This window comes from Lates calcarifer, linkage group LG17, assembly GCF_001640805.2.
Source record: "Lates calcarifer isolate ASB-BC8 linkage group LG17, TLL_Latcal_v3, whole genome shotgun sequence".
Classification (NCBI taxonomy): Eukaryota; Metazoa; Chordata; class Actinopteri; family Centropomidae; genus Lates; species Lates calcarifer.
Window position 1 is genome coordinate 7,049,082 of NC_066849.1, and position 27,973 is coordinate 7,077,054.

The 27,973-nt window shown below is 42.6% G+C and overlaps 1 protein-coding gene across 1 annotated transcript in view; it reads right to left on the minus strand.

The window, feature by feature from the left end:
• Positions 1-24,721, minus strand: part of dab1a (DAB adaptor protein 1a) — a 69,885-nt gene extending 45,164 nt beyond the window's left edge. The window contains exons 1-2 of the mRNA XM_051077316.1: positions 24,470-24,721; positions 137-420 (exon numbers count right to left, since the gene is read on the minus strand). Coding sequence (XP_050933273.1) covers positions 137-206 — 70 coding nt within the window. The 5' untranslated portion in view covers positions 207-420; positions 24,470-24,721. The remainder of the gene's footprint in view (positions 1-136; positions 421-24,469) is intronic.
• Positions 24,722-27,973: the final 3,252 nt, after the last annotated feature.

A 27,973-nucleotide genomic window follows, 5' to 3' on the forward strand; every position in this document is an offset into this window, starting at 1 on the left:
TCTCTGGTGATGTAAACTTAAAAGTAACAGGATTCTTTCCTCATTAAGTTTTAGATTAATTAGTCACGTTACTGCTTTAGTAAGGTAATAAGGGATATTACAAGAAACAGTCCAACAGGTGTGATAATCTACTTACCTTTCCTCTTGGAGTCCCGTCTGACGCTGCTGGGCCTGACCGCTGGCTGTAGCTCTGTCTCTGTTGACATCCTCAGGCTCCAACTGGGCTAGACACCGCTCCGCTTGGCTCCACTAGGATCCGCTGGGCTCTGAGGGTCCAGTTCACAGCGTCAGTGCCGGCTGTGTGTGCGTGGGCGCCGGGTGTGTGCGTGGAGGCGCCAGGTGTGTGTGTGGGCACACAGGCTCATGGGAGAGGGATGGGCTTTAGCCCTGACACAACATCCCACACACACCCACAGAGAGCTGTGGAGAAAGAGAGGAAGAAAGAGGTTTGCTTCAGTTAGGTTAGGTTTACTCCTGGCAGGCGAAACCCAGCAAGAGTTCTCAGCAGGCATGAAAATGAGCTTGTTTCTGATCGGGGGCCTTGAGTAGATGTTGCCCATGGTAACAGACTGGAGACCTGCTCTACACTTCCTGTCAATAAGTGTCTAAGCAAGGACACTGCCTGAGGAGGAATCTGACTTCTCTAAACAACTTTCTTCTTCAGTCATATAATAATTATTCAAACAGGTTTAAAAGCATTAAAAATGACCATAACACCAAATGTTGTCTGACTTTTGATCAATTAAAGGGAAAATTCTGGATAATTACAACATTTCTATCAGTTATGATCTCATTGTACTTGTTAAGTTAGTTGCTGTGATCTGGTAACTCCTTACAACAGTGTCTGATGTGGCAAGAAACACAAGCAGTCAGAAAATCAGATGGGTTGTCAACAAGTCAACACTTTAGCCAGATTGAACTACTTTGTTTGGAGGTAAAGCCAAACATGGCTACCACCAACAATATGGGTTATTATCTCTTTTTGTACAGGAGGAACACAGAGGAAACTGTGTGTACACAATTACAGTAAGTACAATAGACTGCAAAGAACCATTTGGGTGATTATTTTACCATTTGCCTCTTTACTTTTCCAACCAGGTTTAGGGTTTAAAACCTGCTGGATCATCCAACTGTTCATGTTCACTTCCTCATCTGACTTTTTCCAACAATGTCATCGCTTTCCCAGTCTCAGCAATTAACTTGGTAGCTTCATAATTATCACCACTAGAAAAGATGGCCAAAACTAGTAAAGCCCAGGTTGTATTATACTTTGATTTCTCTTCAACGGCTACTACCACGCTAGTTGCCACTCTTGGGCCTTGTCCAGTGCCTGATGGGCCCCTCTGGCCCCAGCAGTCTGTCCCTTCTTTGCCCATCTGCTGCTACTTTATTCTGAAGTGTTGACTGGCAGTGACAACCAAAACCTAGCGGCCAAAAACACTCAAATCCGCACTCTAACCCTGTCACATGAATGCATGAAAACACACACACATTAACATGCACACAAAAGTGCAGACAAGCTCCTTTCTTATTTGCTTAAGTACAAAGACAGCAGGAGACAGCTGCAAGTTGACATGCTGCATAATGAATCCGACTACCTTCTGAGCTGCTCTTCACCTCTCCTTATACTATCAGTCTTGACCTCTCTTTCCCTCTCCATCGTCATCGAACAGTGGCAGTGCAGGCTTCAACAAAACCAAAAGAGTGGTGCTTCTTGGGGAAGAGGGAAATCTCTCTTATTCTCTTCCACCCCCTCTCCATGGTGTTTCTGCGTGAATAGGAGGCCCCTGTAAGCCTCGGGCGAGAACAGATGAATTGAGAGGCTTTTAATTTGCTGCAGACAGAACAGAACAGAGTCCATTTAATTCTGCCAGCAGAGGCCATGTCGGCAAAATGCTGACAATATTCTTTATCTGGTCCAAACACACTGGAAGAGTGTGAGTCACTCCAATTACAGGCATTATCAGCAGCACTGTTCCACCAAATGGATGGAGAGAGAGCGAGTATGAAGAGAGAGGGGTTAGAGGGAAGAGAAATGAACAGAGTGGAAAGAAAGTGAGGGGTGAGGGAACATAGAGTGGGTGAATAAGATAATGAGAAAGGGGTAAAAGGGGAGAGAAAAAAGCCCAAGGAAGTAAAATCAGAACAGAAAGGATGGAGTTTGAGCGGCTTCAGCTGTAACCCTGAACATGTCCCCTTCTGTCCCCCTTTCCTTTTTGTTCTCTGAATTTGTTCGTCTCCTTCTAGCTGCAAAGTCTTTCAAGCAGCATCTGGAGCTTGTGTTTAAGAAAGGCAGCCTGTTAATCCTCGACTTGGACCAGAAAAGAGGCAGTCTACAAACCCCCTCACTGCCTCAGTCCAGAAAATAGCTGTTTTTTTTTTTTTTTTCAAAAACTACAAAAACACAGATTCAAAGATATGCCTCTGTGGTGTAACATTGAACGTATAATCAAAACTATATCAAGAATCAAAAAAATGTTAAATTAGTTCAGAGCACAGGTTCTGTCTGATAAACTGCTCCTGTGAGAGCACTACTCACTTTGTTGAAGAAATCCAACCCATTCAGTCACTGAAAACAAAACAGCCACTGGCCCACTTGTGAAAATGAGCAAGAAACGAGACTCTGTGGCTGAAAATGAAAAATCTGCTGCAGCACCACTCTCCAGACGTCTCCAAGGCTCCAGACATATGGTTGTTCCTCCGGAGACACAGGGAAGAGTTCTACATCTAAGCTACAGTCCCTGAAGGGGAGACCAGGCTAATTTTTCAAAAAAAAAAAAAAAGAAAGAAAGAAAAAAGAAAAGCAGTCCTATGACTCGCTGCACAAATTCCCTGCCTCGTATACACACACAGATAACATGAAGGAAAGAGCAGCACCATGAAAAGCCATCACGAACACTGTAGTGGTGGTTTGACCTGGAATCAGCATGTAAGCTAAAAGTAGCAGCAGAGTAGGATGTGAACATGGCTTAGTGTGTCTGGATTTAGACAGCAATCTGAAGCCATACCAGAAGAAACACAGACACAGACTGGAAGGAAGGATGAGAAGGGCACGAGCAGTAAATTGGACGTCCGTAAATGGGGCGCTGCCAACAGCCGCGAGTGGGTGATGTGAGGAGGATCTGCCTGCGTGTGTGCGCTTTAACTGTATTTGTGTGACTTGATAAACAGGATGCTGCCAACAGGAGCTTAATGCCCAGAAATCATCTGCAGCTACAGTAAAGTCTGCCAGCCGAATAGGAAAGAAAAAAGAAAAGGAGGGGGGGTTGCTGGCTCTCTATCCTCCCCTCTCTCTCTCTCTCTTGCCCACCTCCCGCTCTCTCAGGGTAATTGTGTTCTGTCCATCAGGCTCAGAGTTAGATTAGTGGCTGTACTCATTCAGCTCTCCTGCCATCTCAATAATGAATAATCATATAGACCACCTCTACACCTTTCTCACTACCTGTTCTGTCCATCCTCAGCCTCCTCTCCCACACCCTCTTCTCCCCCCTTCACCAACACCACCTTTGTACCCTGACACCATTTCAGAGTCTTTATCAGCAACACATTTCTCATCTAAGCTGTACTTGTTAATGAATAACCATGACTGTGTGCACAAAAGGTTATCCCATGTTACTTTCTGCCATGGTTCAGATGTCTGAATGGTAAAGGAGCAATCTTTCTTTTAACTACATCAACAATAAGACACAATCAAATGTAATTTAGGAACCCATGTGGTCTTGATTGATAGAGCACACTAGCAAACCAAAGAGAGATATAAATGTCAGTCAACATCTATTCTATTTGGAAAAAAAAGGTTTACTTCCACAGCAAAAACTAGAGATATGAAATACTGAGACCTACCAGTTAAAGATGTGCAGCAGGCAAAATACAGTGTCCACTCAACTCTGGTAGTCGAACCAAGTAACGAAGAGACAGAGAGCCGTGAAGAATAAATCAGAGTGTGCAGGAAAGGAAGTGAAGAAAGGGTGAAAGATCAACTAATAGAGGTTAGAGGACAAGACACACCAATGGGTGAATGAGTCAGGAGACTATGTGTGTTTGTGTGTGTGGGCAAGAGAAAAAGACAGAGACAGAGAGAGACAACGAGATAGAGACCTGAGAATATGAGCGTTGGGTTAAAGTTCGGTATCGCACCCATATAACTGTTGGGTATGACTGCACTTTGCCCAACACTCAGCCAGCAATAAATGAAGTGCAGTGTCATTTATCCATATCTCACATTTGGTGCAAGATCAGCATTAAAAATATGATTGATAGACAGATGGAGATGGTGACTAAATGGAAACTGCAAAGAAGGCCATCCAGGGTTGTGTGCGATGCGGGTACTGATTTGGGAAATAAACTAAAGGTTATTTTCTTCAATCGAATGACAGCCACGTCAATGATCAATGATTGATTCATCATTTATTTATTCTTCAATCATCAGCCAAACAAAAATTAAAAGATTAAACATAATCCTGATCCACTAACACATTTTCTTCAGAGTAGCCCACTGTGTCTGTGAAAAGGGCCACAGACAGAAAGGACAGACTGAAATCTTGTTTTTTACTTAAGAATCACAGATACTCCATGTTGTGTAAAAACAAACAAAACAAAAAAAAACAAAAACAAAAAAAAACTATGGTGGGTTCTGCAAGGGAATATTAAAAGAGAGGAATGGAAGAAGTAATAGCCACAATGAACTGGTTGGAGGAAGATGTACTGGAACTTATTTCACTTGAGTTGTCATTGCCAACTTGTTTGTCAATATATGTTTTTAATTGACCAAATTCTAATCAATCAGTGTCACAAACGACACTGATTGATTAGACTGGGATTGAGATTTGACGTGGTATTACAATATTTCTGTCATGGTCATCTTCATTATTTTTGGTCATTTTATAGAGCCAATACTAATTTAAAAATTAATCAATTAATCTAGAAAATAATTGGTAGTTAATGAAAATTATCATTAGTTGCAGCAAGCTGTTCCAAAATAATCTTGATAGCATTAACCTAACACAACAAACACAGTTCTGATGTGGTTGCCGGAGAATGATCAAGCTCCTGTTAGATGAAACTAAGAGCAAGAACAGAGAAATGAAACAAACCACAGAAACTCTTACATTACTTTGAATCCTCAAAACTACATACTAAATGCTGAACATAGCAAGACTTGAAGATTAAAAATCCACCCAGCTGAACCACACAGCCACACAGTGCATTTGCAGGGTTTGGTTGAAACTGATACTGCTTGGCTGACAAGCAGGGACACGACATCATGGGTCATTGCAATTATCACCTGCTGTCAAAATACATACATATGATCACAGCTCAACACACCGTAGCACAGCTAAAGTCTGATATACTAGGCCTGTGGTAAAAAGGGCATTTTTGACATTGATCTAAACAGCCATTACACCCCCCACACCACATTAGAAATGCTGTATTTCAGACAATTCCTCTTGAGGTTGAAGCAGGAAAAATAAAAACTGGGACCTCAACAGTGGTTACATCTGTACCACATACAAACAACGCCTCAAAATTGTTGCTGCAGCTGTCTAGTGGATAAAGCACCAGCTATTGCAGCAGGCCTGGAGGCCTATAAGAACAGCAGTGCAGTTAGTTCAGCAGGCAGTCAGCCAGGCCACCAGCCAGCACAACAGCACACTGCAGGAGGGAAAACATGGAAACATGGGCTCTGAGCCACTGTAGGTACTCCACATGGCTCCAAGGAAGGAAGGAACATTCAGCAGAGGCCTCATCAGGAAAAGATCAACATACTCACACACATACACTTTCCCACCCACAATCTCCTGCCAGAAATAGGATACCCCATAAGATGACAGATTCACATGCACGTGCAATTGCAAATTAACACAAAAACTTGCACACACACATAGAAACACATACGGTTTACATTGTCTTCACCTAACCTATTTACAGACACGGGCCTGTAGATATCAAAGCGCCGTACTCTCTTTTGGGAATTCCTTCTTTTTCATGTTTTAAGGGGAAATAGATGAAAATGAATCTCATTCTCCTTGCACCTCCCGTGTGTGTGTGTCTTCTCTGCCTTGTTAATGTGCTAAAATGTAAATTGGTCCTGCTCAACAATGTGTGTAAGACTTTTTCATGCATAGAGGAAGCTGCAGCTTTGCTGACATACTGTGGATATGCCTTTATTAAACACGCTCACTGATTCCACCCCTCTGTCTGTCTGTCAGTCTGATCCCCTCGCTGCCTCCTTCAACCCCACACTACTATTCTATTCAACAGTCTACATCAGTTTCATCTGCACTATTTACACTTGTAAGACACATTCTATTTTGCTGAGCTCCACTGCAATTTGAGTGTGACTGGTAATTTAGCAATGCATGCTTTTACTCAGGTCCAGACCTTCTGCTGTGCATCTCTAAGGATGTATGACTTCAGAGGGGCTTTGCACATCATTCCCACCACTCAGCAACATGTGGAGGTGGGACTATAGCTCCATCTTCTCCAGGAATGATTTAGTGATTTATGGTTGCTTATAGTGCACAGAAGCAGGCTAATGTCAGCAATATGGTAATGGGTTTTCATGATCAACTGAGTATGGTACAAACACGCACCAGACCTTCTGGCCATCATTTCCTCACGACCCTTCGGATACAAGTAAATACCATTTTCATTTATTTTCATGGCATCCTTACTTTAATTTTATGCATCACCAGTTGGTGAATGAATAAATAAATTGTGTACAGGGAATGACAGCAGACAAAATAGAGGAGAGAGGACTGGAGGTTCACACTTGCAGCTTCACAACAACCTGTTTTACAGTTTGGTCTGTTGCAACCACTGTGTCCCCAGCAGCTCTGAAGCCAGGGGTTGCTCTCTGCGCTGGAAAACCCATCATCACCCAGCTACAGTTCATTGTGCTGTTGGCTTGTTAAAAATGTCCACTCAACATGATTTAGATCCCCCACAGCCCCTCTGGACCCCCATCAGCAGAGCCTAAAGTGAGTGATGGATTTGCTACATCTGTGGAGTGGAACAGTACAGAGGAGGATTCTGGTGCATAAAAATAGAGCCGGAGCCTGCCGGAGCAGTAGACTGAGACTTAATGAGGGATGCAATCATCAATTATTCAAAACACTTAATCATGGTGTCGTGCGATGCTGTTGCACAAACACACACGTGCACACACACACACACACACACACACACACACACACAGATGTACCACAGACTTCTCAAACTGTGCCTCTAAAGGCAGGCACACAGAGAGGCAGATAGATAGATGAAAAGGGAAATAAAGATACAGAAAGGGACAACTGTTGCTTCACTGTGTATCTGCATCATTTCGTCCAGACACAGTAACCATTACATAATATAGAAGCCACCAAAGATTTACACACACATTTTGGCAAATACACCAGTCTGTCACAAGGCTAACATACACAGACATGCAGACCAACAAGTATTCATGCCTATGGGCAATTTAGAGTTTTTCCTTTTCCTCCAACTTGCATGTCTTTGGACTGTTAGAGGAAAGTGGAGGACCCAAGGGAAACCAATGCATGGGTCAACCTATGACTGCATTGGTTTCTGAATCACTCTTTTATATTTATCCAGCATTGTCTTCAACAGGGAAGCTGCAGTTGATAGAAGCAATTAATGAAAATCATTTGATCTCAATTGGGCTTTTTGCCATTTTACTGTTTCTGTTTTTAATGGATGTATCTATGTAGGAGGATGGAATACTATTATTAATCCTGCCTGATTTGTTTTTCCAGCTGACTTACATAGCTGTCTGAGTCTATGGGATTTAGTGGTCTGGATCCAGGCAACTAGGACAACATACAGAACCCACACAGAAAGGCCCCAGCCAGCTGGTGGATTCAGACCTAAGAATCTTAACTGTGAGGCAACACGGCAAATCACTGCATCACAGTTCTGCCCACTCTAAGGATTCAACAGATCCAATACACAGAACTTCTGTTTCCTCTATCAGTTACATTCATCCAGTCATGGTTGGGCCCCTGACTCAGTGTTTAGTGCCACAGCAATCTGGCCTTATTCTATCTCTAAAATCTGGCTCAGTAATGAAAGCAATAACCCAAACATACACATGTGTAATGTATATTTCTGTCTCTATAAGCGTACAGTACTTGTTTGTAGCTCATGGGAATGTTTAAGTTCTTCAAAGAATAAAATACCACACTTCTGCTCAGTCAGAGAGACAAGAGAAAGGACTAGATGGCAAAGAAGAGGAATAGCTGGTGACTAAAAGAAGCTAAGGATGCTTTAGGCTAAACCTTTAACAATAACAGCCCCAAACTTCTCAACTCAGAAGCCGCTGGCGAGCCCAGGCTGAGCAGCTCCCTAGCCAGCATCTTGTACCACGACGCACATCTGGAGAAGCCAACGGGTGAGTTTTATCAATGATTTCAAACTCTGTCAGTGTTTCTGTCTGTGCTGCAGGGAGAGAAACAGATTCTCCACCTCTGTCCTCTGAGCCCAGACAGAGCACAGAGGGAATGTCTGGGTTCAATCTACCCCCTTCAACCCTTGGGAAAAAAATCCCTGAGGGGGTACAAGTACAACTTCTCTCCGGGCCTCCCCGTGCAGCCTCCTGCCACTGGCAGCCATCCGTCAGTCACAGTTCCTGCCTCCTGCCCGTGTGTCTAATCGCCCACGCACACTGTCACAGTCACCTGCCCTTCCAGTTAAAACACAGACAGCCAAACAAAATCAATCTTTACTGACTGTCCGTGTTTAATAAGGCCGTGTTGTTTCTTATGGACTCTGACAACATGATCAGCCCCCTCATCACACACACACACACACACACCACACACACACACACACACACACACACACACACACACTGTGAGTCTCAGAAAGCTGGATATTTAACACTTTCTTATCTCACACCTATACTTTGTTTGCTGTTGGACTGGTTGACTGTCCATCCATATTTCCCTCACAAAGCAGACACGCACACAGACACACATCAAACCCAGATAAACACTGCACCCTCTGATGTCATCAACAGTCTCAGAATGAATCACCACAGGATTTGTCAGACTCAGGAAACGATTTGCATAATTTCCATTTGTGAATTCCAAACTCTTTGAACTTTGCACAAACATTTCAAGCCGAAATCACACACATACACATGTGCACAGACACACACACACACACACACACACAAACCCTGGCAATGTGCAAAAATCTCATGCTGCATATGGAGTCTGCGAAAGTTCCTGGAGGTGAAACTTTCTGCCAGCGCTTGAAATAGACCCTTTTAGCACCCTGTGGTCTATTGGACCGCTGGTCTGTCTGAACTCTCACAGAGAGTAGAGGGGCTATTGGCATTCAGTTCCCTGTGGGACTCTGAGTCGATACAACCCTCTTAAAACTCAGAAAAGGCTGTGTGTGTTTCTATGTGTGTATTTGTATGTGTATATGTGTGACAGAGAGAAAAGCTGTGATATTTAAATTCAATAATCATTTTTCCATCTGTACACATGCATCTTAATGACGTCATTTGTTCCAGACATGCATTAGTTGTAAATACTCATTGGTGCAGACACACAGCTACACACACGGTATCAGTCCTTGCTTGTGTGTGTGTATGTATGTGTGCCTGCATGTATGTGTATGTGGTACAGGTAATGATAGTGTGCTAAAGCAGAGTCCCACCCCGTCAGGGCCCAGCCTCTCAGTGCCATCCATCATAGTGCAGCTGCTAATGATACCAATACATACACCAGCACAGAGAGGGCCAGGGGAGATGAGGAGGGGTGTGGGGAAAACAAAAGGGGGACAGGAATAGAGGGAGAGAAGGAGAGAGAGAGAGACAGACAGAGAGCAAGATAGTAGAAGGAAAAGTGAACGAGGCAGCTGGGATTAAAAGAGACAAAGAACAACAAGAATTTTGCTGTTACACTTCTGTATGTTATGTTATATAAAAATCCCTGTCATGCCAATAAAGCTAATTTGAATTTGCATTTGCATTTGAGAGAGAGGAGAGAGGAGGAGGGTAAAGGGAGAGAGAGCCGGTAGAGAAGAGGCAACAAGCATGAAGAGGGAAGGAAATGTGCTGTCACAGGCTGAGGAGTGAAAAGACTATCTGTGTGACTGGAATAGGCAATCTGATTCTCTCAGTCCTCCTCCTTCTCTCACACTCTCTCGAACACACACATACAAAGACACAAACACTCGCTGCCAAACACACAGACAAGGCTGAGACTGAGTGTGTGTGCTCTGTATGCGCTCCACTGCATCTATGTGGATTAATATTAAAGGCCAGTGGATGCTCCGTGTTCGACATGACCTCTTAGCTTCTCAGGAATAAGACACAAGTCTGCACTTCTGAAGATTGTGTTTCATCATCAGTGATGGCTTTTTTATCATTCTAAAATTATAAAAAAGCCATAAAATACATATACTGAATAAGATTTTTAACAGAAACATTATATTTTAATTTATATTTTAAGGATTTTTGCTAGAAACTCTAACACCCTCACAACATACCACCAGTGCTGAATTGGGCTTTTTTTCATGTCTCACTGATATTATGTGGTTAAACAAGGAAGAATTTTGGTCTACATTCATAAATGTCTCATGAAATGTCATGTTAAATTCTTGCAACAACAGAATTACTGAAAAAGACACAAGTAATGCATTTTAAAAAAAACTGTAATCTCTCAAAGACCCCTTTAGTTTGTTGAATGGTATTTTACTACTGGAAATTTGAAGAATTTCAGGCATTGTTCCTCAAAGCACCACACATGTTCTCCATCTAATCATGTTCCCTTAAAGAATATTTAAGGGGTTCTTTAGGTCCCCAAAACATGGTGTTGATTCAAAATGTGTATTTTCCAGACTACCTTTAGCTCATTCAGAATTCAGCTAGATCTGTTCAGAGAGCGACTGAGACAGAAAAGGCTGGGGCTTCTTTTTTTCCTCTCATCTTATTCCCAAGAGACATCATCCTCTTCACTTACTGGAGCAAGATGAAGGCCAGTGGGGCTGTGAAATTAGCCTATCAGATGCCTCCAACAGCTGAAGGAGAATTCTGAATATACTAATAGACATGAGATTAAGATATGTAGCTGGGGGCGCACACACATTTACATGCATGTGCACACGCGCACACACACACGCACACACACACACACACACACACACACACACACACACAAAAACCTTTTATTCCATGATTATAGAGAACAAAATGATAAATGATAAATCTGAGAGCAGAAAGCGCTTTGGAGAATGTTAGTGTCTTTGATGAGGATACAGGTAATGAAGAGGATTATTGCATGTGTGAGAGAGGGAAAAAAGAAAAAGAAAGAGGTCACAAGAAGAGATGTGGATGTGTGTGTATATTTATGTATAATGATGTGCAGAGGGCCTAGAGAGAGAATCACTAGATTACACAGAACTTTATCTGCTTCAGGCAGAGGACACAGGTGAGGAAATCCCTCCCTTTCTCCCTCCTCCTCTTCCCCTCAGCTCTTCTCCCCCTGCTACCCCAGTGGTGCACAAACAGGTGCAGCCCCCCTGACCCCACCCCACCAGCCTCCCAGTCTCCCCTTCCTCGATCTCCTTTAACAAGCTACCCCTGAAAAATATCATTCCTCCCTTCCCTTTGTCTTTCCTCCTCTGCGTTTCTCTCTCTGTCTGATTGCTCATCTTTCTTCATTGCTCTGCCTGCCTCTCTCCCAGGGCTTGCCATCTGTACAGTAACAGGTGTGCTGTGTATGTGACTGATGTGTTTGTTACCTGTAGCACTGCCTGCAGCCACAGCCTTCAATGAGAATAGCTGCCTCTACCTATCTGCTGCCTGACCTACTAGCTAACACCCTGCTCTCTTTTTCTCCTCCTCCTCCTCTGTATCTCCTTCAGATGGCAACAAGATGGGGAAAGGAGCAGGAGATGAACGGTGTAATGACTTAGGGAGGCAGCAGCAAGCTGTCGTGTATTTGTATGTGTGTTTGGATGAGCTTTTACCAGCCGTGCTGTGGTGGTGCGTTCACCATGGTGGAGTTTGGGTAATTAGTCCCACCAGTCTAAGAGTGTACGTGTAAGTGTGAGCATGTATGGGTGTGTGTGTTTGTGTGTGGTCTGCTGGCTCATCTCATTAGTCTCACAGGTGAGTGATTAAATGCTCTGCAACACCTGGAAGTGTTCTTCCTATCTTCTATCCCTCCCATCTCTGCTGCTTGTCTTAATTTACAGCTACACCCCTGAGAACTCCCCGGGCCCAGTCACAACACACTCCACAGGATAGATACACACAGTACAACTCACACTTACAGCACACCTCACTCTAAAGCCCTTTTCAGACATTAAGTCTGCAACATTGCTGGGTCCATCTATCTCTTAAAGCGATGGCTTTTGGGCTTTCAAACACAAGTCTTCTATTCACATATATATGTGTCCACTGCAGCTCAGCATGTAGATCACATGGCTGGCAGTTAAACCCTTGGCCCCTTTTGTCCATAACTCAAAGCATCCTTGAGTACAAAGCTGAACCCCATTTATCTATCATGGTAGCTCATTGTCATCTATATGTGAGTGAATGTGTGAATGGGTGAGTGGGAGGTAAACTGTAAAAGGAACTTTGGATCAAAGTGCCATATAATTAAAGTCCATTCTATGAGAATACTGTTGTGGATAGGGCTGCGATATTCAAGTGATATTTGGTATCTGGCAAGTGAGAAGTGGTGGAACCTTCATATTGAGGTAAGGATATGGATGGAGAGTGTTCTCAGTTCTTTTTAAGGCTGCATCGCTGATGGATTATTAACTTATTTTGCCCATCATGAGCACTAGAGATGCCCGCCCCCAGTTCTCACTAGAGGGTTCTTCAATAAATGCTCTCATCCATTTCATAATTCATTAGATAGAATAAAGAATGCTTCATATAGTCCACCAGCACCCAACAGGTTTTGGCTCTGACTCAAGTCATTTTTGCTCATGTTGTATGTGAAGCGTTTGGCTATCCATACAGCAAATTTAATAATACGTTATTGTGTGAAGATTATTGTGGCTTTCAGAGTATTACTTTTTTCACCTCTGCAGTGCAAAGGGAGAAAAAAAAATCAATGAAAACACATTTTTCCAGAGTGATCTGACATGAGAAGAATCACAACTTAAAATTGGCTCATCCATGGCATTTCTTGGTTTATTAACCTTGTGCTGCCATAGCATTTACATTTATGCAATGACATTCAATTCAGGCTTGGACCATATTGGTACTTCCTACAAAAAAAGTGAATCAGGGGGTTTAACATAAGACCACCATGTAAAACTGCTACCACATTTACATGAGGAAATGCATTTCTTACAGAGGTATCTAACACACTGGATACACACTGATCGAGAAGTCTGGATGAAAGTGGTTGTGAGGAGAGGGAAGGAAAGCCTTCAAAAAATCCATTAGGTTACTGATGAAGGTGGGGTTGCTGAAGGATAGGCATGGGGCCATATTCCCACTTATACACCAGTCACTCAGCCAGAGAACCAGGTACCCAATCATATAATGAATCAAACGCCTATCGTCACAGTAGGAGGCAGTATGTTGTACAGAAAACCATAAAGGTAGCCATAACAACTCCCAGTCAGTCATTTAATAAACCTTACAGGCAGCCACAGCAGCAGACAGACAATCATATGGCCAGTTGTATGCAGCTGCTGTGATATTATTATTGCATGTGTGTCCCAGAGGGCTGAGATGTGACGGATGTCAGCGGTATGGGTAATAAATTGCAGAGGTCAATCCACTCTGGTGAAGAGGTCCACTCTTGGGGAAGGCCACTTGATAGACAATACATGCTTCAAATGTTCCCTTTAGCACATATTTCCATTCATTCCTCAGGTCTCCGTTTATCAGACTGGGGATCATTAGGTTGTTCTCTCAAGAGAGCTCTGGTCCAAAGCAGCTCGAGGGGATCAAGGCAAGAACTCATTTGAGGGGCGATTTACAGCAAAGGCCAAGGTAAGAGTCTGTTTTCTCCGGGTGAGCAGAGTGTCTCTGGGGAGGGGAGAGCGAGGAAAGTGAGACAGTGGACTCATCGCCAGCTCCAGAACCCATTAGACACCCACACATACGCATGAGGGCACATGCACACGCCAGGTGGCAGGGTGAGGTGAGCTGGGCAGATCACAGCAGCAGGTAGTATGACTAATAACACAGCAGAACTCACTGAGGCACACCAGGCAATCACAACCATTTCTCACCTCACTTCCCTCTGTCTCTCACTTCCTGCTGCTCCTTCTTTATTCCTCACTCTGTCATTCACTCCTTTTCCGACTTCCTTCTCTCTCTTTCTGCCACCTTTAAGTGGTTTTTGATCAGGTAGCTCCTTTTTAAACACATACTTCAAACTGTACCCTCTTCCTCTAACCTATAACGACATTTTTCTTGCACCTGAAGGATGCAGCTTATTGTACTGGATGTTATAGCACGTTGCTTCTTTACGATATGAAAAAGTTGCTGAAAGCACACATTCCTTACAGACATGCATCCATAATGTTGCATGAGAAAATATGCGAAGGGAAGATAAATGAAGAACGGTCTCTCCTCACTTTAGAAGTACAATCTCTTTTACAGTGTTGCTGTTATTGCCAGCTGCCACAGAAGACTGAAGTAATGTGAAGCAGCAAACTGCTAAAAGAAAAGCATGTGTGCTATTTTAAAACACAAACACACACACACACACACCCCAAATATGGCGGTCCAGTCATCCACATCGTATTATCAAATATTTCTGTCAGCTCCAGCCATGGCTATTATGGGTGTGTGTGATTGAAACCATCAAATCAGTTCACAGTCATTTAATCTTGCAGCTCTTAGATCTTGCCTATTCCATTAATCCAGCTTTATGTGCACACATAGGCACACATGCGCGCGCGCACACACACACACGCACACACACACACACACACACACATACACACCATGGCTGGATGGGTGGTCTTTTAACACCATCGTTCCCAAAAATTACTTATCATACTCATCAGCCCTCATACTGCTATGGATAGAGGAGTCGTTATCTGGAAACATATCCAGCTAATTGAGGGGTGCCTATCTTAATGCTCAAATATAGAATGGGTGGGAGGGTGTGTGTGTGTGTGTGTGTGTGTGTGAGAGAGAGGGAGCATAAGAAAGAGGGAGAGAAGGGTCATGGCCTAAGGGTAAGAGGGCCATCAAAAGCACTATTATACTGAAAAAATTCATTTACCCTTCAGTTATATGTCCTCCTCATCATTTGACAGTGTGTGTCAGTTCAGTAGATGCTCAGTGGAAGTCAATCAAGGAGCACAAATGACCTGAGAGCAGGTGACTGAATCGTCCATTTATCCTTAAAGAAGACCTTTGACTGAGAGGCTGACCACCCACCCACACGTGCGCACACACACACGCTTGTTGAATCTGCCGAGTGCATTTTCCATCCATATGCTTACATACATTAAAGCTTCTGTAAGCACATTGTTTATATTGATGCTGAATAATATGACTCCCTGTTGGATGAAAGGGTTGACAGTTCTATTAATCCCACTGAGAATCAACAACAGAGGCTGAAGGTCCACAGATTTCAGCCACTTTCAGCTCACTGATTTGACTTGCTGGTCTCACATGACAAAACAATGCCAGCTCATATAAAACCACAGGAAATTCCTCCAAGCACAACAGCTTACACAGGCTTGTTTTTCAGAGGAACAACAGGAATAAGTAGCTGAAGAGTTAAACCAACAGTAACCCAAAGAAACCCACTTATTTTCCTCAGCAGCTGGTGGGTCACACCAAGAACAAAACACCAGTAAATACTGGACTTGAACAAGTAGAAAGAAGGAGAACTCTAATGGGATGCCCATGTTGCTCTGTTTCTGCTGGATAAGAAGACTACTGTTTGTCAACAGTTGCAAATTTAGCTATACAAACTTGATAAGCTGATGTAGTATCACAGCTCCATAATTTGAGATTATTTTGTAGTCTTCCTGACTAATGTTAGTCAAAAATAACTTAATACAGCTTTAAGCTACTTTAGGCTTTCATAGAATGAATGGTACAGCTGTATGTCATTTCCTGTAAATACCAGTCTAATAAATACATTCCTGCTAGCGCCAAAGATCCACTTTCACAGCTCAATCTAAAGCACAAAGCCATGCTAACTAGCTCTGGGTTGATTTGAGCTGAAAATTCCCAGCAGTGAAGTGAGGACTGATTCATTTTATCTTTATTCCTAATGTGTATTTATGTGTCTGTGGGTCAAATCCTCTTACATGACTGCAAGTAAACAACATTTAACAGTGAAAAATACTGACACTAAAGGGATTTATGGTGGGCCATTAGGTAGGTACTGATTGTGTGAGTAGGGAAGCATTAACAACATTATAAATATATTTATATATAAATGTATTAAGAAAACTATGTTTCTGTCTCTTTTTTCTTTTTGTGAATACATTGATACATAAACAACAATTTCCTTTGCTGCAGTACATTATTATAGCCATTCTTGAACTGATAAAGAACATAAGGCAACAGCTTGTGAGAGTGCTGTGAATGTGATAAGTTCATGAGACTGACACTTTCCAAAAGAAGAAATACTCTTGGTAGAACAAGAATGGATTTGCATGAAAACTGTGGAAATGTTGATCAAAGGGTAAGGAAGAACTGAGTAATTAATTAGCACCAATTTCCTTTAGTGTGTTTGTGATAAAAAGTGTGGTATCTCACAAATTTTCATAATTATAAACAGATTCCTACAGCATTATTGAAAATTGTTGTCCTTTGGCTGTAAAGGGAAACTGTCCATTACTGGGAAAATCAAATCACAAGCTAGTCCTGTAGAGCTCTTTTTTAGTGTAAATTGAGTACGTCCACTGGCAAACCTCCAAAATTGGTATAGTGATATGACAAAGGCCTCAATGATGTGACAAAAATCTAAAGCACTTAAATTCCTAGATGTAGCCAGAATTTGCGTCTCATGTCCCATTTCAGGTACAGTGAGGTGACATGAGAAATTATTAACTTTAGTGATGACAATTTTCACAATCACTGCTGGAATAACATGGTCCGTAGATAATATGGAACCTAGTTCTAAGTACATTAGGCCTGCTCAGTCATAAAGTAGACCCTCTCCTTTATCCTTTGCCAGTAGTGGCTGCAGCGGTCAAAGCGGCTGACCTCTGCACAGCAGATCCAAAAATGGCCTTTGGAGATACTGACTGGAAACATGACAGACTGCATTCATTCTGATCTCCTCACCTCTCTAAATGCACGGTGGAGTGGGAATGGCCCAAAGAGCGTATGTGAGTATTATGTTCACAGTGGGAGGCAGCGTGATGGGCAAAGAGAATAGCAGTGTGTGTCCAAGTTTTTGCATGTGTGTGTTCTTACACAAGAGTGCTGACGGCTCAGCGCAGAGGATAAATGGCAGAGGCTGAGCGGTGAAATGGCCACTTACAGCTCTGCAGCACCACTGACACTGAGATGCTTCAGTTATTACTCACCTCAGCCTTAACCTCACCTCAGCTTCTTTTCTTTTATGCCTCAGTTCATTTTCTTTTAGTGTCTTTTTTAATAAAAAGTACTTTCAGTGGTATGAAGAAATTTAATTAAAATTTGTTTCATTTAATATTTTCAGTACTATGTTACCAAAATGCAAAAGGACTGTGTACAAGATCAGTTACAGGTAGAGAACAGTGAGCAAAAATCTAAAAATCACTAAAACCAAAGCCTCAGAGGTTTTTCCACTGTTGCTTTAATGCTGCATGAAAAAACTGATCCCATTTTGATCATTTTTATGTTTCTGCCTTAATTGAAACTTAACTTGGTTTATGAGATGAGCAGATTTCATGACCCGTGAAACCACATAAAACTCCATTCTGTGATCACAAAAGTGCTTGGGTGCGACACTGGAGGGCTGCGCGCCATGGGCTGAAGCACACAACTTTGTAAGTGGGTGAAAATGCATGAGGTGGTGTGTGTGTGTGTGTGTGTGTGTGTGTGTGTGTGTGTGTGTCATGGACGGGCCTATGCAAGTGTGACAGTGTACGTCAGAGAGTGTGAGCTCAGCAGGCTGAGTGCAGGAGCATCTGGGCACCCACCCACTCCTCTGAGCCTTGCAAGCGCTGTGCGACGTGGGCACCAGATGCTGCAGGGAGGCAGCTCGCGATGTGGTTCCGGCCCAGGGACAGCTTTTCTGTCCTGGACACAGATGCCAGACTCAGCCCCTCTCCCTCCAAGTGTCATCCGCGTTAACTGATGTTTGACACCCAAGGCAGCCCTACCACCTCCTACAAAGAACTGAATTAGGCTAACAGCACCTTGCCTTTCAAAACAAGATGGGGTCAGACAGGCTATGTCATTTCCACATGACTGAGTAAACTGCAGCACTGCTCCTGCCATGTAATAAGTTACCATACTGTGAAACATCACTGTGGGTTAGGTGCAGTGAAGATAGTAGCTAATGATGGATACTGAATTGTGGCTAATCTTTACAAACACAGAGTAAAGGAGAGACAAGGGGGAGAATCATGGGATGGTTAAAAATTCATTAGTGAGCAGCCCAGAAAAGCACAGATGGAGAGAAAGTAAGACAGACAAAGAGAGAAAGAAAGAGGGGGAGAAATATAAAGAGGAAATCCTCTAAGGAAAACATCTTCCCATTCCTCTCTCTGTCTATTTCTTTCTCTAACTTTGTTGCAGTCTCACTGCGAGTGTGGAAGTCAGTGGAGCTGTTCCACAGGGAAGTGTAGCTAACAAACCCCCCAGCAAAAACTCCCTCCTGCACGCTGTACATGCATTCATTATCTATTGTATTCCTTGAATAAAGAATATCGTACAAAACCAGGCATCTCCTTTCCTCTGTACATGGCTGGATGAAAGGCAGAGAACACAAATTAAAATATAATTTATGGTGCTTTGTTTGCCGCTTTCTCTCCACCACCTAAAATGTCACTGGGAGCATGTAAATACTGCTGGGATCTGCTGAGGCACATACATGTGTGTGTGTGTGTGTGTGTGTGTGTGTGTGTGGTTTTAGGCAGGCGGGTGGTCAGGGATCTTGACTTCTGGGGAAATGAGAATGTAACGCGTTAAATTAATTGAAGTGTTAATGTGCTGTGACTCCAGTGTGGTGCATGCCTATGTATGTGTGTGTATGTGCAAATGTCTGCTATAAAGTGCTTTTGTTTGCTGTGAAAACTCATTAACAAAGTGAACACCTTTGTGATTTCATCCCAAAGTGATGCTCGCTAGAAAACGGAAAGAGCAGGAGAACCAGACATGTAAAGCAGGAGGGAGAAAAGGAAGAAAATGTGATAATGACAATGTGAAATAATAATGGTGATGTGAATAAGAGGGAAAAAAAGGAAAAACTTGAGAGTCTCTGTTCCATAATCAACATCTCATCTGAAACAAGAGGATCCCCAAAGCTACTCTACAGGCAGAGAGAGATGAAGGGAGAGAAGTAGAAAGAGAGAGATAGAGAAAGAGACAGAGACAGAGAGAGACAGAGAGAGCGAGAGGTATAGCAGCACACCGTAGGAAGGACCAAAGACAGAGACTGAGAAAACACAGAAGGGACACGGTGAGGGTAAAGATGTGGAACAGTGATATAAGTACAGAAAAGAAAAGGGCTAGAAAAGGCCTGATGTCAGGGACAAAAATTAGGTAATTGCCATGGTTGTTCATTCATTTTTCAGTCTTCTGAAAAAAGCAGAATGTACTCTTTGATTTACTGCAACTATGAAGATACATGTGAGATTGGTGTGGTTGAATTTGGACTCCAAATTAAACTCTTCTAACATGTGTTGTATCTTCTGACATGCCCCCACACTCATAATCATACTCACATGATGGTACAATTCCTGCTTAGTGATGGATGGTGATACGCTATATACCTGATAACTAATAAGTAAGGTTCTCTGCAAACAAGTAAAGAACTGCAACTACAAATAGCATTGCCTTCTATTTATCTGCTTATTCTGTGTTGGAGTCAGTCAGCACTGTCTAGAGCTGTAAAGTCAGGCTACAAAAGCAGAGCATGCCAAACCCATGCAGTCAAACCCACGTGGTCAATATATGGGCAGTGAAAGTACAGTATGTGTGTGTGTGTGCTGTTGTTGTGTCTGCAGATGCTAATCCCAGTGGTGTGAACAGATTGTGGGCATTTTAAGAAGATCAGAGATTACAGACTGCAGAGGCAGATTAGCTGGCAGCTCAATCTGCACATCTGGATGGACTACACTGCTCTCTTACAGCCCCTCTGTGGGTATCTGTGTGTGCATGAAATGCCCTTTAGTGTGCCTGTTTGTATTCAGGAGGTAATCATGAGTGGTGGTGATGACAGGTCTGTGCATATCCTGTGTCTCAAGGCTTATGTGTGTGTTATCTGTGTGAATATTGATTTGCCAGGTATCAAAAATGCACATCCCATTCTTCTCACAATGAATACATAAAGGCCAAGAATTAAGGTGTACACACACACACGTACACACACCCAATGAGCTGTAAAGATATTCTCAGTGCCAATTATATCTGAGAGAATGTCACACACACAAGGAATGTGGATCAATGGTAAGGGCAGCCAGCCAAGAGCCAGTCAATTCTCCCTCTTTCCTCTCTCTCTGTAACAGAGGAACCCCCTACTGAAAAATACCAATATTTAACATGTTAAAACCTGTTTAAAATACCTCAGCAGAACAAGTATAGAATTCACTGTGCTGTCGTCTTTTCTGTTTTTTTATTACTGCTTCCACTGTGTAAGAATTCTACCCCTGACAATGACACACATTTAAGGGATAAGAAGACAGGTTACAGAAAAGAATAGTGCCTTTGCAGCACCTTTGGTTCATTCGGAGGGGTCAGTCAGACCTGGTTCAGTCAGAGCTGCACTGAGACACTCCAAGTTCAACATATGTACAGAGGCGAGAGGAGGTAGTATACAAAAGGCCCAAGGAAGAGGAATAGCTCACAGAGAATAACAGTGACTACATGTTTTAATATTGGACACCATTTTCCTGCTGCTGTTGGGAAGGACAGGTTTGTACAGCTCTATGTAAGTGTGTGCACACTGATGAGGAGTAAGTCAAACATGAATTGATATTACACAGCAGCTCTCCTCTGAGCTAAAAATGCAATTTAAGTCATATCTGGATTTGGAACATTCACCTAGGAGCTGACTGAAACACAACCTTGGTGATACAAAAGAAAAGCAAACCTGTAACAAAACTGTATCGAATTGTCGACCTTATGGTAGCATCCATCAAAAAACAAACCAGTACAAAATGGACCCAAGAGCAACTAAACCTGTCTGAAATGGTGCAAAGGAAAACAAATCTGAGCTCTGAACCCTGTTGTTGTCAAGTTAGATATAAAGTGAGAAAAAAAATTCCCATCGTGCTTCCATGTCATACAGGAGGGGAAAGTAATAAAGGCCGGGGACTTGCTGAATGTTAGTTATCGTCATGCACAAGTTTAATTCTGCTGCAGCTGCCAGCTCATTGTTTTCACCACAGCTAATTTAAAGAAATACCATTGAGACACAGCCAGTGTTGAGCCGAGCAGGTAACTTGAATAGGCTGTCAGTTTATTGTAGCGTTGAATTGTATCCATAGCAACAAGTGTCACTGGGGTGCCACAGCAAAGTAGGCAGCTACGTGAAAGATAAGGTTACAGTAAAACTCTTGTGCAAACAGGAGAGAAATTTGACCAATTTATCCTATTTTAACTTTTTGGTTGTCACAGTTGTTCAAGTCAGTAATTTGTCACATTCTTACTGGCTGATTAAAAATACACTACACATTGTTCCTCTGTCTGTTGGGTCTAATGAAAGCTTGTGGTCGATACACCTGGCTAAATTCCTGGCAGATAAAGCTGGACCTGGTCTGGAACCTGAACCAGAACCTGCTAGGAGTTGTATCCTCAGGTTTTCGGGACACACATTTGACCAAAATCCACTGTACCTTTATGTACTCAATGGCCACCCTTACTTTGAAAGTAGCAGTGCCATTAGTCATACTTCACACAGAGCACAGTTCAAGAAACGCCTTGAGCTTGATGTAATTCTTTGCAGGAGGCACTTTACTTTTTACAGCTAGTCATTTTATGCAGACATTTACATGGTGTCAGATGAGTTTCTGTGCAGCAAAAAACTACTCTGTGTGAAAAGCAGGCTTTCTTGATATCAGAGGTACGCCATGTCTCCAACTGAGATACAGATTCAGTTACAAGCCTGCTTTTGCAAAGGCTGTGAAAAGCTTTAAGAACCGGAACACTAAGCTCCAGCATCCAATGATTTCTTGATGTCAAGACTACACAGCCTAAAAGAGATCTTTTATGTTTCAAGATTTAGTCCAATGTTAATTCAGGAACATTGTCTACCGCTATACAGTACACAAACACAAGACCCACTATACTGCACTGGAAAAACATAAATTGCGAGAGGAAGGTTGGGTTGTGCAAAGTGACGGAGAATGGGCAAAAAGAAAAGGGAGGCTGTAGACGGAGCAGACGGAGATGAGAATTGAAAGAGGGAGAAAAGAGAGTCTTCAACAGTGTTTTCATTGAGTTTCCACACAATACTCTGTGGGTTTCTATGACGACCTGGAGTTGCCTGCTGGGCCCATACAGGCAAAAGTAAGAGGTCTGTTTGGCAGTGGAGGAAAAAGTATTCAAGTCCTTTACCCAAGTTAAAGAAGCAGCACTACAATACAAATATAATCAACAAAAAAGAAAATATCCTGCTCTAAAATTTCTTCTTTTACAACTAAATAGAATTAAGTGACTAAACTGTAAATTGTACTTACAGCAATTAGCAAAAGTACTCATTATGAGGGGTGGTGCTTTTCAGGCTGCTATTGATTCAATGACCCATTTATTAATACTGTATTTTATTTCAAAGTTGTAAGTGGTCATGCTAAGTAGTTTAACCTGTAGAGATTAATCAAATGTCATGATGTTAATGTAACCTTTACATGTTTAATCTGAATCAGTTGAGTAGCTTACTAATAACTAACAAACATTTATAAATGTGGTGGAGTAAGAAGAACAATGTTTCCATCTAAGATATCAAAACTTGGAAGTACTCAAATGACTGACAGTACCTCAGAATAAAAGAACAGTTGCTGAGTAAGGATACTCATACATACACACACATGCAGGTGGTTGGTTTGCACCTGCCATGCTTGTGAGTGACACACTGATTTTTACATCTTTGACATAACCAAGCAGTCACTGAGCAGGGATTTTATTGTAAATGGAGTCACAATTGAAACATGTAGACAGGAGCATTCACATTCATACATACACCAGCTACATATCTGTGACTGATGCAGACTGTGTGCACACTGAAAGAGAGTGTGGAGAGAGTAAGGGTCTGCAGAGCACCACAGCTTCATGATTAATGCGTCTTTTAGCTGCAGCGGAGCCTGGGCCCCCCAAAGCAAACTGACCGGGTCGCCCATTCAACTCTCCTTCCCTCTGTCGCTTTCTCCCTCTCTCTCTCTTTCTCCATCAGCCCAAACCCAGTGACTAAGAACCAGCTATAGCCTACACACCATTGACTACATTCCTACACTAATACTGCATCAACATCGGTATAACCTCTTGCACTTCATTTCACCTCACCCCCACTGCGAGCCAAGCCTCCAAACTGAATAAAACCCACACACACACCAGGAACATCATTTTAAGTCGTGCAGGGTTAGAAAGCTTCTGAAATACAGTTTTCAAAGATGTGTGGTCACTTGTAAAAAATAAAATAAACCGTTAAGCTAAGTACAGAGAGGTCACAAAAACCCACTAGTGAATAGGTATATCAAAGACAAACTCAGAACAGGAAAGAAAAATAGCATAACGTATAAAAATGTTACTAAAAGTCACCATCGAGTGCCAGCGACAGGGTACTCTAGTCTCTTGATTTTTTTTTCGTTGGGGGCAGAGGAGCAGACAAACTAGCACACACAAGGCGTAGAGAGCACGTTAAAGTGCACGTACTGATGCAGAATTAAAAACTTGCTGTTGTTTTATCACATTACAAGTAAATAATTCTGAATAATGGTGATGAATCTCCGGCAGAAGGACGCCCTGAGACGCACACACGCTGGGGAGACAGATGCCGAATGCAGCAAACCACTGTCTTTCCTCCCGCCTAACATCACACAGTAACAAACACACAGACATAAAGACACACACACACACACGGCCCCTAACCACATTTTCAGTGAGGGGGTCACTCCCCCCACAACCGCGCACGCACAGTAAATTCCTGATGCACCAGCAGCAGCAGCAGCAGCAATAGATAATTCATTGCAGTGATAGGAGCAGAGCATACTGAATCCACAGGCTCCTTTAAGAACCACATACACTAACTATGGCACACCGGTCTAAAAGTACACACTTTGTGGACCCTGTGCACGGGAGCGGGACTAAATTCGTCACTTATGCTGCATCCGTTCATGCTGTTTGCACTGGCGCACTTACCTTTGCACTACAGCGAAAATGAGCAGTTAGTTCCCATTTTGTGAAAAGGCTTTAGAATCCATTCATTCCCGTGTATCTCCTCCTGGTTTATTCAGACATCCACAGTGTGTTTCAGCAGGGAGAGTAATCCAGTTTTCCATCCCTGTGAGAGCGCTTGCAAGCTTCGTTACATCTTTTTCCACAATCCCCACAAAACTATGCCAGGCTTCTTTCAGCGCGTTTTTTTCCCTCCTCGCTCCTCTGCCCCCTCTTCTTTCCTCTCCCTCTCTCTCTCTCCCTCTCTGAGGTTGCCTGGTTACCTCTTTTCTGTAGGCTGGTTCAGACCGCCGGCCGGCAGCCAATCACAAGGCCGGGTTCTTCTTAACCCCTCCACTGCTGAACTGTCCTGATTTCCAGCTTTCAAGGAGTGGGGGTGGAAGGGGGGGGGGGGAGAGGAGGAAAAGCACTGGGTGATGGTGGAGGATTTAGAAAATGTACATTAACACAATTATAATGAGTGAGAAAAGATGAAAGAGTGGGAAAGCTGAGAAGAGGAGGGGCTGATTTAGGTTTGAAATAAAAAGTTGTGGAGGACACGTCATCAGCCTTGTGCGTTGCTGTAAGTGTGGTAGTTGTAGTTTAGAGGCTGTTAAAGGATGACTGTACTGTCCAAAGTTCACCATCGTCACACACTCACTCTTATTCTACACACACACAGAGTAATCCTGACAAAAAACACAGTCATCCAGCCATGAATGCACGTCATGCTGCAGTCCACACGCAGTCATTCAGCAAAGACTATTGATTGGTTAACCACCTGCAGATAAGTCGTGCAGCCTAAATCGTGTGTGTAAGCATCTGTCTGTGAGTCATAGACTTGGCAAACTCTGAGACTGGGAGCACACTTAAGTTTTTGGAACTATGAAGAACTATAAAAAAAGAAAGAAAACTATCTTAAAGGCCTGAAGACAGAAAATACTGCTTCCTTACTGTTATTTGATTAATAAGCAGAAAAATGACAAAAGAAAATCTGAATATAAGACAGAATCATAGTGTTTAGCCATTTCATATTTTTTCTGAATTCTCCCTTAAGCCTTAACCTTGTGCAGCTGGCTCCCTTTAATCCACGCCTCTTCCTTTCACTTTTCTATCCCCGCACTTCCCCGCCTCAGATCATCCTCTTCCTCCGGATGTGGAGTGCTGCTGTCAGGGGTTTAGGAGTCTCAGTATGGACACAATTCCTCTGATCTCTACAAAGACTGGAAGACACTGAACACTCCTCCACCTAAACCTCCCCCTCTTCCCCATTCAAACAGGGATCTAGGTTTGGTTTCAAAGTTGGTAAAGAAGTGGAGTATTTGTCATAGCAGGTTAAATCAGATGTTATGGTATGGTCCATTTTGTACAGTGTTTTTTTGCCCATGAACTACCATCACCTAAGTTAAAAAGGACAACGTTTGTATACAAATATATACAAACAAAAAAATTTTTGTGAGACCACCTTGTCGGCACTGTGGGAATGCTGAAGCAGTGAGCTCAGGTAAGAAATAAATAATATATAAAACACTGGCTCATCCTGCGAGAGAGCTGGCCCTTGTCAAACTGTTGCCACAAAACAATGCAACATCATTTAGCAAGGAAGTGTGTTGGCCAAATATGTTTAAGTCCTGATTACTTTGTATCATGGATGGCTATACCTGCCTATCACTGAGACAGACAATAAAAGACTGTTGTTGTGATAACTCTCCAGACTTTCCTCATACAATAATAAATCCCTGTGCAGTGTTCTGTCATCTGATAAGCCAAAAAAAAAAAAAAAAAAAACCCATGGATCTATTACTCAAACCAGGCTTTGTGGATCATTGTCTCTCTGCCAACGCAAACAAAATTCCCACACCAACAGTCTGAACACCTGGAAACTCTCAATCCATCATTTTGTCTCCATCATCACTGGCTTAGATTTGCTATCTAAAGAGCCAGAACAGGATAGAAACTGAAGTAATGAGGATGAGTGACAAGTTGATGCAGAGTGACTCTATACTGTGAAAGCCTTGTGTTAGAAGCAAAAATGGCGGTTTTAGTTTTCCTGTAAGCTGGAGAGCATGCATCCATATCATCCCTATGTGCTATGCATTGAAACCTTATTTAAATCCTTATTTATTATTACTCCACCTCATCTAGTTCATATTTCTCCATAACCTTATCACCTCTCCTTTCCCTCTCAACCACACCACCTCATCACTCCTCCTTCCCTGTTCTGTTTTCCTGCCTATGTAGAGCTGTAGTTTACCCTCTCTATCTGTGCAGAGCCTTCCTGTCGATCTCCTTCCCTCAGTATCTGCCTCCCTCACTCACCTTCCTCCCCTCTCTCACAGTCTCTGTCTGTCTGTCTCAGCTTGGCTGAACAGATAATTCCTGGATGCTCATGTGGGCAAGCCAGCAGCTTTCTTTCTCTCTTTCCTCTCACTCCTATGTCACACACGCGTACACACACTCACACCCACCGGTCACACAGAAACACACCTGACTGGATGTAATTGCATAAATACGTAGCACCTTTTTCCAGACACATACACACGTGTGGCTCTTTTGGGTAATCCATGGGAATGTCCAGATGGATATGATCTCCAGTGAGTATGTGAAGGTCAGCTTTCTCATACTCTTCACACAAAATGTAGCTTCATAAGATTAGGATTCCTCTAATTCACACATACGCAGGGAAAGGGACAGGGAGAAAGAGAGAAGATGAAAAAAAGAAAAAGATAGGAACAGACCAGGAGACAAGACAGAGAGAGAAAAACAGAGAGGAGGAGAAAGAATGGAAAATTATGCATATTATCTGCAAAACGGGTCAAACTCGTTAATGGCAACAAAGGCAGCTCTCTAATTGCCTGAGCACAGCTCCACACTGCTGAACTACTCTAGTGGCAGTACAGTACAGTGGGGCAGTATATGATAGTTCATCACCAGACACACAGTGAGCTGGGTTAAAACCCTGAGCCATGTAGCACATAACATGTTGACCATCAACCTTTAAACTGCACATACATCAGATTTGGGTCAGAAGTATTAAAACAAGGTCAAATATTATCTAATCTGTCCCTCCACAGACTACACAGTAAGACAAGATATGGAGGGATGAAACTTAGGGCACAGTTCTAGTCAAAGCTTTTGATAAGGTGCAGAAACTGAAGATTCAACAAACAGCAGGTCTTCAGTGTAAAAAGAGGCAGGATCTGCATTTTAATTGCCTACATCGAGGTAATAAAGCATCTCGTAAGAGAGACAGGTAAATACACACATATCATAAAAAACATCTTTTCATTGAGTCCATATGGTTTAGTCATACCCAAGAAGTACTATATTATCAGTAGCTTTACAATTCCCCAAAATGTTGGGTTAAAGGCTGATCCATGAGTTGCATTAATATAATGATGCATCATGCCATAGTCTAAAATGTTGTTGTGATTAACAGTTTTTAAGGGTTTATTTTGACCGGCTGATATAAACCAGGCTGCAGTCAGT